General features: G+C 44.9%; 5 protein-coding genes across 5 annotated transcripts; all 5 read left to right on the plus strand.

Moving 5' to 3' along the window:
- Window positions 1-698: 698 nt before the first annotated feature.
- Window positions 699-2236, plus strand: N7518_001444 (uncharacterized protein; the record flags this gene model as incomplete). The annotated part of the gene is made up of 2 exons (XM_057182372.1): window positions 699-1458; window positions 1524-2236. 2 exons carry the CDS (start codon window positions 699-701, stop codon window positions 2234-2236), a joined length of 1473 nt encoding a protein of 490 aa, XP_057043822.1.
- A 3211-nt stretch (window positions 2237-5447) lies between these two features.
- Window positions 5448-5690, plus strand: N7518_001445 (uncharacterized protein; the record flags this gene model as incomplete). Its single annotated transcript, XM_057182373.1, has 1 exon — window positions 5448-5690. The coding sequence occupies one exon, from the start codon at window positions 5448-5450 to the stop codon at window positions 5688-5690; it is 243 nt and encodes an 80-aa protein (XP_057043823.1).
- A 3505-nt stretch (window positions 5691-9195) lies between these two features.
- On the plus strand, window positions 9196-9966 carry N7518_001446 (uncharacterized protein; the record flags this gene model as incomplete). Its single annotated transcript, XM_057182374.1, has 1 exon — window positions 9196-9966. The coding sequence occupies one exon, from the start codon at window positions 9196-9198 to the stop codon at window positions 9964-9966; it is 771 nt and encodes a 256-aa protein (XP_057043824.1).
- A 2388-nt stretch (window positions 9967-12354) lies between these two features.
- N7518_001447 (uncharacterized protein) lies at window positions 12355-13060 on the plus strand (the record flags this gene model as incomplete). Its single annotated transcript, XM_057182375.1, has 2 exons — window positions 12355-12419; window positions 12667-13060. 2 exons carry the CDS (start codon window positions 12355-12357, stop codon window positions 13058-13060), a joined length of 459 nt encoding a protein of 152 aa, XP_057043825.1.
- A 762-nt stretch (window positions 13061-13822) lies between these two features.
- N7518_001448 (uncharacterized protein) lies at window positions 13823-15952 on the plus strand (the record flags this gene model as incomplete). The annotated part of the gene is made up of 1 exon (XM_057182376.1): window positions 13823-15952. One exon carries the CDS (start codon window positions 13823-13825, stop codon window positions 15950-15952), a length of 2130 nt encoding a protein of 709 aa, XP_057043826.1.
- Window positions 15953-16139: the final 187 nt, after the last annotated feature.

Here is a 16139-nt window from a genome sequence, read left to right on the forward strand (position 1 = left end):
AATGTTTGTAAGATGCCTTGTGAATCTGCATATGTGGGAGATAATCCTTGCCGTTGAGTCAAAATTGTTTCTACTGTTTCTTTCCAACCAGATATATCCTCAACTTTACCATCTACAGACAATATACTCCGTAGTTTCGCTCATATTTGTATCTCACGAAAATACGATATTCTCACGTAAGAAGTAAATTATCTGATACCTACATGTTCCACGTGCTTATGACTATGTGTACCGGATTTTCCCTGGCGGGTGGGGGTTTCCTATTTGGGCTACTACCGCTTTAATGAGGGCGCTCAGACTCAGGCTCTCAGAGTAGATATCATCATATGCTTTATGTTTGCTTGCTTGCTAGATAGATTGTTTGTTACATAGCTAAGCGAGATGTTCGAGGTTTGCAATGTTTGCAAAGTGGCAGCTATCAATAAGCTGCTTCCCACTTTGCAACTTACTGCTTCTTTCTCTCTTTGTCTTAGTTATTTTGATTGAATGCACTCTTCCTTTGCAAGACCTGGCACGTTACAGCTATAGAGATGCAAATTTTAGGGGGCGTGATCACCTGATGATTTTGACTAAGCCGGAGCGAACCCCTGAGTGAGGTGGGTTGGTGGTCTTGGCATGATTAATACGGAGTAGCATTTTCGAGGTTTCAGTCACATGGACATTTCTTGCATCTTTAAACCTTTCCTCATCTTGAAGTCATGGGCTTTCCACTACCGCCGGAGTTGGTACATATTGTGTTGGGGTTTATTATTACCGAGGAGGTCGCCGACGTGCCCTCATATGCCATTCCGGACACCAATTTGGCCCCATATGCCACTGTCAACCGCGACTGGCAGGCAATTATCGAGAGGCAAACCTTTTCAATCCTCAAGATCAGCACAAACAAGCGGCTAGCAGAGTTCAAACAATTCCCATGGCATCAGTCATCATGGAGCCAAAGAAGAAGCCATATACGGAAAATCCATTTCGATGTGGAGCTGGAGTCGTATGATGGCGAGGCTCGCACACGGTACGAAAATGAAGAGGAGATGCAGCGAAACAGCAAAGTTTTTACCACTTCAATTCAGTCACTATTCAATACTCTATCTGAATGGCCGGACAACGAAGCAGGTATCTGTCTTTCGATTATGGCGCAGTCCCCCGGCGATATTAGCGCCCAAGGTCCCGAGGCAAGGAAGCAGCGCGGGTGGGGAAAATCAGGTCTCTCAACTGATGACATCTGGGACAAGCGACATAAGAGATCTTATCTCCAATTCAACGAGGAAGCCGTCGGTACTCAATGCCGAGCTGTTTCTATAATCACCGAACTTGAGATTACAGCGGCGATTGGTCATAGGAAACTTGAGCCAGCCTCTAGTTCTCTTATCGCGTCGAAGTTGCCTCGACTATACGATCTGTTCCTTATCTTAGATGATAATTGCAAATGGGATCCCCAATTAAGACAACGTCGACGGAATGGTATGTTAGATATAGATTCCAGGATAATGCTCAAATAAGTGGATATATACTAATAATTCATATAGAATTTGCGGACTCTCTTCAGTTTTTACCTCTTACTATACGCCATCTTACCCTTGATTTCGCCTATATATGCCCACAAGATGAAAATTACCCTCCAGCGGCTTCAACGGCAGAGGGAAACACGGATCCTCTAAGCTCACGTTTACGAGAATTTTCCCAACAATTGATAGCGATGGGTGGGAACCAATGTGTCTTGGGAAAAGAACTTTTCTGGCCGTTGACTAGTGATAATCCTGAACCTCCCTTTTGGCCATATCTAACTGGTATGAGCGTGGATTATATACCTATCACACCATGTGGGAAATGGATGTTTGAACAGGATGATAACGCCGAGGAGCCCGATTATGATTCAGATGGTCGTGGCTCCTACTATGATGACATGGATGATACCGGTCAGGATTGGGTTCCCCCAGAGGACCGCAAATGCATACTATTCAGAACTAAATTCGTGCACGAATTGTTCAACCAGTATTATTTATCAGCTGGCAAGGCTGCTCTTCGGATGCCTAAACTAGATTCCATGGCATTGGACGTTTCGCACCGACCTCAACACCGGTTTTGGTATCAGGTAGAGAACGAAGTGGCGAAAGTGACCTGGTCCAATCAGGATGACCCCAAAGCATTTGAACCAAGCGATGAGGTCTTGGAAATTTGGAATCAAGTTGCTTTAGAACACACCGGTCATGGCCTAGAGGTTGAATTCGAATTATGTTGAGGTAGGAAATTGAGAGAGAAGCCAGTATTGTTCAAGGTTCCACCCACTGAAATGGCGTTTTGCGCATCATTAACCTCCCTGCGTGTCACTTCACATCTTGAACAAACCTTTTTGCTCCTTTAAATCAGTTTTCTCGACGGATATGTATAGTTGTTACTCATCGGTACGTCCGTGTATACTACTTGATCGATGGTCAAGTGGGTGCAAATCTAACAAAAACTAAGGTCAGAAAGGGGTCGGTCATGTTTCAACGTTTGATCGTAGCGAGTAGGAGTTTGGTTGCAAACAGTTTCGACATCCCTATCCCATGTCGGGATAGGATATTATCTCAGTTCTATATAACTTTCGTTTTTGTCGATCCAAGTCAAAGCAACTGCGATCGGCTAATTTACATTATCACAAGTAGGGACTCAGTGCTTTCTTTGCTGTATGCTACATAACGTATTTCACGTGCGAGTTGGATAAACAGGCGAGCCGGATAGTCCAGGATACCATAGTATATGCAATATTTTACAACTTTATATCTCAAAACCGACATTCTGCTTTGAATTTTCTGTCACTTGGTAAATATTGATATATATATATATATATATGTCTAAAATGATAGGAAACAAAAATAGGCGTATGGAATGAAGAAGCTATGCAACCTATTATTGCTTTTCACGGTAAACAAAGAGTGATGATATTATCCTTCATCCTTTTGAATTGCATCTAGTGACAGATAGAAAGTAATTGTAACGTGCCAGGTCTTGCAAAGGAAGAGTGCATTCAATTCAAAATACTAAGATGGAGAGAAAGAAGAAGCAAGTTGGAAAGTTGTTACGGCCCCGAGGGTCACCTGCACAACTGGCCCGTATGGCTCGACGTACTTGCTAAGTAAGCGCCAGGGGTAACTATACACACACCGCGTACATGGGATTAGAACCTTAGCGATTAGTCTACTGAATTGCATGAGCCATCTTGGGAACCTCTACTCTAGTTCGAATCTCCATTTCTCGGATACGCTGGTAGCTAGTCCTAACAAAAGTGGGAAGCAGCCAGTTAATATAACGTATTCGGTAAGCGAGTTGGCCACCCCAAAAGATAGTGAATGCGATAAATTACAACTTGATATCTCAACAACCACGTCTTTATTTCATCTTTATTTCTTTTCGATAGCTGTTGATAAGCCTTTTTAATACTATATAGCAGTTTCAAGGAAATTCGAGAGCTACAATACAGTAGAATTCGAAAACAGTTTCCCCTCTGGACATACATCGGCTGTTTCTCGGCTTGTACCCGATACTAAGCTAATCCTAATATGGACAAAGCCGTAAAGAATGTTTTTCTAAGAATAGACAAATTTAATACTACGACAATTATGTTACGTATCATATTCTAAATTACACGAAATCTTGATACACTGCCTCTCCATTTCCCTCCATCCTGTTCCTACCACCCCCATCCTTTCGCAGTCACCCATTTTTGCTGATCCTGAGAACTCACGTCCAATAGATATGGCACTGAGACTATCCCCATCAAAGCTATAGTTCATTCATGATATGATAAAGAGCCAGTCACTAACCACATCTCAAATCGCTGATGCAGCCGAATGCAGCGATCGAACGATCAAGAATATCCGCAGGAACTTGCGGTTATTCAGGAAAGTCCATCCCCCTTCTAATCATGTCGGCCGAAGACGAACCATAACACCACCGATGCTTGACGCTCTTTGCGATCATCTGCTCAAAAAACCGGGTCTCTACCTCGACGAAATGGTATTATTCATTTGGGATGAATTTCGGATTCTTGCAACAACCTCAAGTATTAGGAGGGCTCTGATAGTCACAGGCTGGTCCAAGAAATCCATTCGCCAGAGAGCCAAGGAACAGAATGCAGAACTACGGGAATATATCTTCATAATATCTCAGAATTTGAGTCGTACCACCTAGTCTATGTTGACGAGTCTGGTTGTGATAAACGAATTGGATTCAGGAGAACCGGCTGGTCACCACTCGGTGTTGCCCCAGTCCAAGTGTCGCAGTTTCACCGTGATGAACGGTATCAAATACTCCCTGCGTATGCCCAAGATGGTATCGTGCTTTCCTGCGTTTTCCGTAGCTCAACGGATGCCGGTGTATTCGAGGACTTCCTGGACCAGCTTCTTCGGCACTGTGGAAGATGGCCGGAGCCGAGATCCGTTCTGGTCATGGACAACGCATCGTTTCACCACTCTGAACGTATTGCGCAGATGTGTGCTGATGCTGGAGTCAAGTTGATTTATCTACCTCCCTATTCGCCGGACCTCAATTGGTGCATTGACGCGGTTGGAGCAAAAGGGGATAAATAGTGCTGAAGGTCATTTCCGGCACGTAGGCCTGATAATCGAATATTCGGAATATTGGCAAGAATAAACTCTTCTGAGTGGAGATTTGTTTGCTGATTGATTTATTTTTTTCCCGTCACGCTTGTAAATTCAAATCGGCGTCTTAGAAAGGAATGATACAATCAACAACAGTACCGTGATTGTGCCTGAGGTGTGTCCACATAGCGTTGTTAGAATCGTAGCTGCGGTGATCCTTAACACTAGATATATGAAAATCCTAATATGTATCAATTATTGCTTATATGGTGCAGTACATGCCCTGGCCAGTAGGTGAGTCTACTGCCTATATACCAGAAATTTCTCCACAAACCCTGGTACATGATGACGTCATGATCCAATGATCGCTCCGGGGTCATAATCCTCCTTGACCCCGCTCCCTCAATGACGGCCTTAGGCTATCCGGACGCACTGTAAACCATTTTCAGGACTACAATAAACAAGATGCGGGTGGATTTTATGAGTCTTCCTGCAGAAATCCGTATCGAGATATACAAGCATCTCCTTATCGGCAGGGGGCATATCAGTCCATGGAACATCCATCACAAGCCGGTGCCTAAATGGCTCTTCACAAACAAAATGATTTTTCAAGAAGCCAGATCGTTGCTCTACAGATATTGCTGCTTCGACTTTAGCTGGCGTTTATACGGACAAATATGCCAATTCTTTGATTTGATTGGCCGGACCAAAACCTCTCATATTCAGTATATTCGAGTCGACTTTCCTCAACTTCGCGATATTGAAGACAATATTAGCCTGACTGAAGACAGTGCCCTCACCATAGCGCTGATTCAGTCACGCTGTACAAACCTCAAATGTCTTGTTGCAGCGCCACATAGCACAGAATCTATGAAATACAAGCTGGATTGGTTTGATAACCCAAAGATCTGTGAAAGGGCATTGGCACTGGTCGATGCTCAATTCAAAGCGGTTCCATCTCTCCGAGAAATCATCATCGAGGTTCATGAGGATGGCCCAAGCTCATACATTCGAAAGAAAATGAAAAATTTGAGGTGGATACTCGTCCTGGTAGAGATGGTGGCGCTGTGGGACACTGACGAATCTGAGGATGCCGTCCAGGAGTCTCCTTGATAGAAACGATCTTCGTGATTACAAATTCCATGATTTCAGGGAGTTTAGAAAAGGGAGATAATCTAATTGCTTGGTCTTCACACAAAAGCACATTTATTTCCCAGCACAGCCAAGCCGAGTGCCATTGATGTATATCTGAAGCATGATGGAAACTGAATGCGTGATCTCACGTGAACAAATTGACTTGAAATCAGAATAACATCAGACGCCATACCGCAATAGTATCACGATTTAGTCTATACTACTTCCACAAAGGGTATTGCTTTTTTCACGTTCTCGACCTAGTCCCAAATATTTTCTACGAAAATCTGAGCGATCCCCGGCTTAACTCCTTTGCCGATGAAGAATCCTGGATCTTGATCCTTGTATATATGCTCAAGGTCGAAACCATCCGACACTGTCATATCATACGCCTGTCGGAATACAGCTTTAAGGGTATCATCCAATACAGTGGATATGAGCTACTCACTGTACTCTTTGATAGCTATGTCTCTGAAACCGGGAATTTTCAATAGAGATATTTCGTTTAAACCACTTGGGTCAGTAGTGGCACGGGAAGCCGTTACATCTAATCTAATAGAGTGAGACAGTAAAACATTGATATTGATAGGTAGATACGGTATACCGCCGAGAACATTTCCGCGTTTGCGTTTATCTTTCTCCTATCGCTACTGTTCTTCTATATAAAGCTCGTCCTTTATTTCATTAGGAACATCTTTATGTATTTCAAGAATACCGCCTTTCTCGACATAGGTTACCAATCGCTTAAGGGTTTATATGCGAAGTCGATAATACTTCTTTCCTACTAGGTCAAGCTAGCAGTAAGGACCTAGGTAATATATAGTAGAATTGCATTTCATCAAGTTATATACGTGGCGCTAGATTACTTGCTGCCTATATATATTTTCTTTAGCGTCTAGCTAGGTATCTCAATCATCGAGTATCCTATTAGCCACAGATAATTTACCTCTCTTCTCCCCTTTCCGACCGGCGGAGAGCGAAGTACTATCTTCTACGTAGTAAAAACACACTCTCAGCGTGAGTCTCTTACCATACAAAAAATGACTCAACCATATCCGAAGTTGCTTCTCAATCGGTACCTAGACGATATCGGTCTTATTAAAACACTTCGTTAGATCGCGTTAGGATCGGTTATTAACCGAAGTAACAATCGCTGTGTCATCCACCCTGATCCTTTTTTTATATAAGACTTTTTCTCGAATAACCTTTAGTAGCTTCTCTTCTAGTACCAAATTCCAGTATACGCTCGGAGCCAATACTATGTCTTCCTCGGTATCCTTCACCACAGCCTTATTATTAAGAGTGACCCGCTACTCTATAAAATAATAAATACAGCTTAGCGGATCTTTGTCGTAAATCTTGTCTTTCTTCCACTCAGATTCTTAGAGTAGTGGCAAAGTACTCGGTCGAATTTGGGTCGCGAGATTAGGCTTAACGTCTAGGACGGACGGGGAGGGGCTATAGTTAGACCGTGTGGCAGAAGGGCTCCGGAAGTATCCTGGGGTAGGAGGGGAATACTGAGAATCTTGATCCCAGGACTCCGGCTCTTAGGGCTGAGAGAAGTTGTTGTGGAATGGAGTGTCGCTCATATTAACCCGATCGAAGTTCTGCCTGCAAATCATCGTCAGCGTGGAGTAACGCGAAAACCCTAAACTTAGCCTACCAAATGTATCTCTCCACAATATCAGCCCACCCCTCGTTTTGTATGGGTTGAGATAGATAAAGAGTTTAGAGAGGGAGAAGGCGACGAGACTCAGTAAAACAGGACACATCGTCAGATCTTCCCCCTTTCTACGAGAACATTCTGTGGATGATTACGGTATTATACAATTGTTTCTTGGGCGCTGAAACACAATACCGATGCAGAACGGGGGTTTCCAGAGCAGGATGACTAAGCGGCTTTGTGATAACGTAATTCCCAAGCGAGCTGCGCAGCGCAGAATACATAGTAAAATCGATGAATTATAACATGGTATTTCAACAACCAACGCTTTTATTTAATTTCATTACTGTCCGATAGCAATTGATAAGCATTTATAGTATTATATATCAGTTTTGAATAAATCGAAAACTTGCATTGTTATGGTATCGAAAAATACATCGCTGAACCCTGGAAATATATATTTCTCAGTCACTACTCATTCACTAGTTTATTAAATCCCTCCAAACCCTCATAAGTGGCTAGATATCATATTAAAAGCATTAGGCTAGAAGGAAAAGCTCATATAGATAACCGTTGTTGAGATATCATGTTGTAATTTATCGCTTTTACTATGTGTTCTGCGCTGCGCAGCGGTGGAGATATTTTGAGATGGAAAGGATTTGCTCGCTGGCCCGATGATAGCGCGTTGGTGTGATGGAGCGACGGTATTAAAGTGCGATGACCACGTTCCTCTGCCAGAGAAGGCTAGTGGGCAGCAAGGCCTGCTATCCTCCCTTCCTCCCTTCTTCCAGAAATATCAAAGCCCCAGATGGACGTTTAGCGAGGAATCACGCCCCAATGAAGGGGCAGGGGGGGGGGGGGGGGGGCGAATTGAATTCATTATTTCGCATACACCTTTCCAGGGACCAGTGTCGATTGCGTATCTTCTATGTTAGAGTTCGTTCCTTTCGTTCGATTCACCTATGTTTCCGTGAGTGCTGCACTGACTTTGGAAGCCTTGCCAACCTCATGTATCCAGCATATTCTGGTGAATGGGACTAGTAATCGTTTTATCCGATGAAAGCCCTACATCTGAAGAGAAAATCCCGGTCAATAGAAATGTACCCAGATACGATATCCTCCTTGTAGCATTCCACAAGCCTTATAACGATGGAAAGACACTCGCTACGGCTAGCACCGTAAATTGAGACAGGGAATGATATGCAAAATCCCCTCCCCTGGTGTATGGGCTCGGAATCGACTGTGAACTCGCCGATTTGGAGACGTTCAATTGTAAGATTCATCAACTCGTCGTCGGAACAGTGGCGATCCTTGTTAGAAAATCTCACCGTAAACCACAAGGTGCCTCGGAACAAGCCATACTCATCGATAGTAGGAAAGCCTTCATGGAGAAAGACGGTTCGAGTGGAATACATGTTATGGTCCTTTAACAGTAACCCCAGACTTGGAAATGGCTAATTATAGGGGTAAATATTCTGCCAGTTTTGCTAGATAGGTGTTCAAGCAGTCGGAGGAAAAGGTAGGATTTCTTTTTGCTCTGCTAAGTCTTTCATCGTCTAGCCTTTTATTTTGGGATGTGAAGGCTTTGTTATTGTATCCTTCCATCAGAAGCTCAAAGCGAGAAAATAGGTTCAAAGACCTGAAAGTCAGGCACTACAACAAAGGAAGGATATAGACTTTGTTCTCATTCCATTCAAACACACCATAATCCAAACTATATAAGGTCCCCAATTTACCTTTTTTTAGGAACATTCCATTTTTCTAGTCCACCGGAGACTTCCAAACTACCAATTTTCACTGCAGATATTATCCACCACCGACATGGTTGAACCAAAAAAACCCATCCGATCTGGAAAAGCCCCTGTTGAACGACCCAATAATGGGTTTACCACTGAGCGCTCAGTTGGCGGCGAGCGTCGTTCCATCCGCCACTATCACGATGGTCGAGTATCGCAACGTGAGAGTCCTACCCCTGGCCCACTATCGCGACACGAGAGTCCTGTCCCTGGCCCTGTTCAAGCACTAATCAAGAGCAAGATTATCTCGCGAGGTGAAAGTCCTACCCCTAGCCCGTTATCGCGAAATGAGAGTCCTGTCCCTGGCCCTGTTCAAGCACTAACCAAGGGCAATACTATCTCGCGACGAGAGAGTCCTATCCCTGGCTCTTTTCGGGAACCAACAAAGAGCAATATTATGTCGAAGACAAACAGCACTAGACCTGTTTCCAAGCTCAGGGAACAGGAACCTGAACCGGAATATAAATCTCCTACTCTCGCCGAAATTGAGAGACTCTCCGGTGCTGTTACTACACTCTTTCATCCAGACCGTTCTAAGCCTTTTGAGAAGCCTCCCCCGAGGACAGAGAGCCCACAGTCATGGAGTTCTGAGAGCTCATACGGCATGGTTACTCCACCCTTCCCTGTAGCCTCTCCTACTCCTGGAGATTCACCCGAACTCATGAGCACAGATGTGTTTCTCCTTCCAGCGACTGCTAGATCTGATGGCTCAGACGATGATGCTGACAGTATTTCAAAGCAGTGGAACGAACTGGGCGGAAAGAAACGGATTGGAAATTCAGATATTCACGACTAACTGGATGTTTAGTAGTGGGCCAATCCGTATCAGCAGCAAATTCGGAGCTAACATAGGAATATAAATCGATCAAGAAAGATTTTCTTCTGACGACGTATTATTAATGTAGGAAAGTACGGCGTAGACATGTAGGTAGGTACATGGCGGGACTCATAGGACTAGACTACCATCGTACGCCATTAGTACCACCGCGGAGAGCCAAACTTGCTCCAGCGTTAAATTGAAACATTGAACAGTGATTGTCATATCCAAATTAAAGAATGCCAAGGATAATAATTGGCAAAGTGAGCAACTCGATCGCTATCTGGACAAAACACTTCTTCAGATGAAGTTCAATCAGCCATAAAAACTGAGGAACGCCAAAAGACTTCAATGAACTGCTAAATGCAGCAAGTCCTGAAGGGATTTTGCGTCCTCCAAGTATCTCTGCAATAGTTGATCCACGTTGCTTTGTCGGAGAAGGAATGATTGTTTCCAAGTTCATCGGTAGAAGGCTAGCTTCGGTCATTATGAGAGTGATAGATGCTGGCAGTAGTCCTAGTAAACGGAATGCAAGCATGATGATCGCTGCAAAAACCTCGACACTAGCGCGCCTGCTCGTGGAGATTTGTATTTCCTCGCTGGAAGAAATCATTGACCTTTGGATTAGACTCTGGGCCTCGTACATCAAGGCTTGGCAAATCCCATATGTGAAACTAGGGACTGCCAAGTGTATCCATTTCCTTTGGACTTCATCTTTTTTCAAAGAGAAGAGTCGAAGTCGATGTGTTGAGATAGTAGCACAAGTCCAGATCAAATGAAGTTTGCACAGCAGAACAGAGGAACAGGCGTATGCAAATGGTATCAGTAATTCGTGTCTTAGAATTGCAAATTCCAAGAAAGATCTGATCGCATAATGAGTGACCTGATAGACAAGACCTAGCACAAGCGCAGAGGAGAATGTGTAAAGGCTCTGTGTAGTATATATGAGATGTATGGCCTTGTAGATGGATCGGAAGGTCGGAGGTCGCTTGTTCCCCCTTTCTTGATCTGACAAAGCCCCATCCGCTCGAGCGATCTCAACTATCAAAGATGTCGCTACTACATGGCCAAGAAGATAACGAACCTTGTTAAAGATCGATTAGAATCAGTTACAGGGAAGATGGCCCGACGAGGAACTTACCAAGCTGGAAAGCAAAAGCCGGCTGAAAATGAGAGCGAAAGAAGAAAATGTGAGCTCTTTGTGTATGGTCGTGGAAAAGGAAATTTGGTCAAGCAGACTTCCATCTCCTCCTGGGCTGATCAGAATGTTCAAGGCCCGCGAAGGTAAACTTGCAAATACGGCCTGACTCAAAGTGAGAAGCATTCCGAATCCTAATTGATAGGAAATTGTTGCAGCGAGGAGATTCACCGAAGGAAGAAAATTGCACTACACTCTGACGCTAAGAAATTTAAAAAATAATAATGGGGCAAAGATAGAATTGGGCTAAGCCAACGTTCATCGGTTATACTCGCACGGTTTAAAGTCCTGGTCGATGTGTTACTGTTTGCATTGTTTACACCATTTGCACTGTTTGCACTCCATCAACACCCATCCTAATCCCTTTCCTTTTTTTACTTCCTCGACACTTGAATTCTATATGAAATGCGCTCTTTCCTTTGAGGATCTGGCAGATAACAGCCAAGGGTAATCCTTCACTCAATCTGACTAACCTTTCAAGTCAGTTTCTTCTTCAAGCTAGTACATAGGGGTCAGAATCCGAACCCTGACCGGATAAACCTCGGAATTATTTATGTTGTCCAATAACAATCGCCGTCCTTCATCAAAAGAAGCCCTGCCAAGAAACCCATGTAAGCAGCTAAACATTATTTAGGTACAAAGCGGTGCTACCTGATGTGACCTCGGGAAGTCTAGCAAATCCCGACAACCCGGTCTGTCGAAAGTGACTCCACAGGACTGTCAATTGAGGATCAATCACCAATTTAGGCAAATACCCAGAGCGTTGCCCAAGGCTGAGGTGAGACCTGCTTACATGTAAGATTGTTCGAATCCTTCCAACCTTGAGTTTGTAGAAGTCCGTCAGCTTACTGGGGGCTTCTATTTTGAGAACAGCTCTCCCAAGATTCTGACTACCCAGAGATCCATGGGCACGATCATTCGATCACGCGGCATGCCAAACTTGAACGTTACTAAACAAACACTGCCGAAAATCTATAACGCACTTTAATGATGCATACTCTGAGGGTTGGGCAAACAGTGGTAATATAGCATAGGATGAATTCTATGCATTCAGGGGGCGATACGAGTCGCACTAAATCACCCTAGTCAGGAATAAAATGAATTCCGACACTAAGAGCGCTAGGGCTGACAGCTTCGCATGACGAAGTAACATTTCCTATGGGGACCGAATGTCCACGAGAGCTAATCAGCATAAGCTCAACGGTAAAGGCTCATACGATCTCCGTTTCTGCTCGTATCGAGGCCGGAGAGGCCACATATAAAAGGCTCATTGTACGCCCACATAGAGCTTCACAAAGAAGAAGACGAGAACAACCTGTTTTTGATCAATCAATCAAATTTCTGCGCCATTCTTCCCATCCAAATTCCTTGTCCTACAACACGATTCGGTATCCTCGTCCCAAAACAATGTTCAAGAGGCTTTCCATCTTTGCCTAGGCCATTGCGGTTCTAGCCACTACCGCGCAATGCCAGAAACTCAGCTATGAAGATAGCATCGCCGCTCTAGCATACGGCAACGTGGCCACCGATAACTCTTCCGAGGGCGAGGTCTGGCTCAACGTGACTGGGTTTGCTGTGGATGAGCTTCCACACATTCAGAACGATGTGGGAATTCACACATTGGACAATCTCGAGACACTCACTGCTATTGCTGGCCTTGCCCAAGACGCGGCGAAGAGAGGTCAGTGGGGAGACATTGTCTACTTGCATAGTGCTTTCAGCATGAATGGCCACATCGATCATCTCAATGTTTCGAGTGTCGAGATGCAGGAGGCACTCCTGGATGCTGTTACAAACCAGACCAGCGGAGAAATCAACTCCCCTTTGGTCGAGCTTTATGCCAGCCAGTACCTCGAGCTCGACATTCTTGGTTGAAGCTTTTAAGAATCTCAAATCAGGCGCAAATCCCCAAAGGGCGCTGGGTCAAAGAAGCTTGTTCAACTGCCCACCTCGCTGCCAAGAACGCTTGTCGAAGTCTCCTTGGAAATATCAACGGCAATGTCACATGGAAGTCAGGCGGTCCTCGGAATATCTGCCAATATGGTTGCTGCATCAGTTGGAGTGCGAACGCCACTTTCCAGCTCCAGAATCTCTCAAGTGCTGCGAACTATTGCGTGGATGCGTGTGGTACGAGCACAGTCAGTTGTGAGGTATATGGTGTCACGTTGCAAGGAACTCTCGTGGATCAATGTTTGAGTAACAGAGCAGATGGTTGCAAGTAATGAGGGAGCCACCATAATCTCATTCAAAGCGGATCTGTCTGAAGACGAGATTTTTCCTATGAAATATTCTCAAGGGTTGAATTCAACGACTGAGTTTCTTGTTAGTTCCTTTTCTTTTGCGGTATTCACTTGTGTATGAAGTATCTCATCCGTTGAACTCAATATCGCTCCGGCAACTTCATGAAGCCGCTCGGGTCTTTCTCATCACATACACCCCTCCACAGAGTAACTTATAACTATTTTATTTTCAAGGCTCCCTAAAGAGCCTCACCTAAAAAGTATTTGTCTAGGCAAACTAAAATCTTTCTGCCTGAAAAACAGGGCAATTACATGACTAAGCGAGCTAAGTGTATTTAGACGATCTTCACTATTTCCCCTCCCCTGTATTGTCTGTATTATCTCCCCACCTCCAAATATGGACAACTCGAAAACAATTCTCTTAAATGATCTCCATAGCGATCTTGTTCGGAAATACCAAAAGCATGCCGCCGCGGTTGAGACCATCTGGAAGTTGTTTTGCCCCAATGACCGAGCAAACTGTTTCAGGGCCGGAGCTGCAGATGGAGTTGTGTTGAAGCACCCCTTAGATCGGTCTCTGGGAGATGTCTACAAAATCATACCAGAGTTGAATTTACACGACCTCATATCAGACCCACAGTATCTTTTCGACCTTCTCAAACATCGAGCCACCAAATCTCTATTCGAACAGTACTGTGGAGGCGTCAATGGCGGCCCCGGCGATCATGCTATGATCGAGGAGGTAGTGCGTACACGAGGACTCAAGCATACCAACTCCTTTAAAAACTGTTACACTATGTTTCAAGGCGACATGTATGCCACATCTTACCAACTCATGGCTAAAGAGGCTCTGGCTATTTTTGAACCCGCAATCCAAGCTCGTGTCTGTGTTCCACAGTCAGTCGGAGAATTTATTATCCAAAGGCAGATCTACACCTTGCAAACCCTCAATATCCTCATTGACGATATTCTGGGCGGCTCGCAAACTCGAATTCAAAAGGCCCCACCAAAGAAGAAGAAGGCTACTGATGACGGAGCGACGGTGGCTATGTCAAGGCTAAGTATCAAGGCCCCCCAAACGCGGCTTAGGCTTTCCGACCTGGTCGCCAGGGCTCGTGATCACCAAGACACACTTGAAGAGTACCTGAGTTTGCTCTCCACTGAGCCTGTTGTGCTTGCTCATGCTGTCAATATTTGGTTCTTTAGCCGCCCAGAACTCGTTCCCGACGAAAAGGGACGGCGATTGCCGGTTCACACCGATAAATACATCAGTGCTGCTGTTCTTGAGGCTATCAACAGTTCGATCCAAGGAGCCGCCATCTGGAAATACATTGCTAGTATTCTTGGGATGCTTGACAAGTGTGTTGGGGATGATGCCTCTCGAGTTGTTCTCCTCCAGGAGATCTCCAACATATGTCAAGTAGAGTTCAATCGTGCGCAAACTCTGTTCAAGCGACATGTTCAGAGTGCAAGCGGCTCTAAGTGGTTCAAGCGAACTGCCAATGTGTATGACAGCACCGGTAGCCCGCGCGTTTCCATAAAAGGCAATCTGGAAGATCTTACCGTATCTGACCCCCAGCTCCATTACATGTTGCATCTCTGCCAGCCAAAGCTCAATGTTTCCACCGCCACTACCTGGATCAAAAAACTGGGCGAGTATCAAGAAGCCCATCCTAGGGAGAGGGAAAACCTGGAAGATAGAGAGGCTGACTCATTGGGTGACCTGGCTATCATCATTGGATTTATCCAGGACTTGTCCTCTGTGCTTCCAATTCCTTCCTTTTCCAACAAAAAGGGCCAGATGTTTGCCGCTAAGTCACAGGTGGTGGAATCTGAATTAAACCAGACCAAGGATCAACTCGACTTACTCGATTACGTCGTTCCCATCGATAACCTCCTAGAACCGGGAGTGACCAGTGAAGCTTTGAAAAAGCTAGACCAATTCATCATCGAAAAATCTGGGACAACATTAGGATTCCTGTACCAAGACATGGTTGCCGACTGCCTGTCTGGCGTTCAGGCTCAATGCCTTGAAGCCAAAGAAAAAGTGGCGCAGGGCTTGAAGGCTGAATTGCCTTCTGCTCCGGCAACGACCGCAGAGTCGACGGCATTCCGAGTCGAACAGCGGAAACAGAAAGAAAAGACGCGTCCCGCACATTCATCTATCTACGACATTGTTACGCCTGTGAAGCCGTCTTGTCCACAGGAGCCAGCTTCGCTGCCGCAAACCTTCAAGATAGACGATTCGACTGCGGAGGTCTTCTCGAGACTGTTCAGCAAATCTCAAGCACGTGGCCCAGTCGCCTGGGCGGCCTTCGCTGAGGCGATGGCTAAATTGGGATTCTCAATCTCTCCCAAATACGGCTCTGTTTACACTTTCTATCCACCTGACAGCATGACGACGAAGAAGTCATTCACGGTACACCGACCCCACCAGTCGAAAATCGAAGGATATCGGGTTCTCACGGTGGCTCGGCGGTTGAGGACTTTGTATGGGTGGGGTGAAGAGACCTTCCGAGTCAAATGAGTTAATGACTTCAGCTCTTCTCAGGGGGATTTATTACGATACTACTACGATGTTTCAGTCTCTCTTTGAAGACGTCTTTTGAAACGTCTTTTGAAATGTCTTTCTAATTTCCTTTCAGATGCCTTGTTAGATGTCTTTTAGGAAACTTGAATACTACGAAAGGCACGATTGCCATAAATCCGCTTTT

The sequence above is a fragment of the Penicillium psychrosexuale genome (assembly GCF_028828465.1).
Source record: "Penicillium psychrosexuale strain IBT 29551 chromosome Unknown utg000002l, whole genome shotgun sequence".
Lineage (NCBI taxonomy): Eukaryota > Fungi > Ascomycota > Eurotiomycetes > Eurotiales > Aspergillaceae > Penicillium > Penicillium psychrosexuale.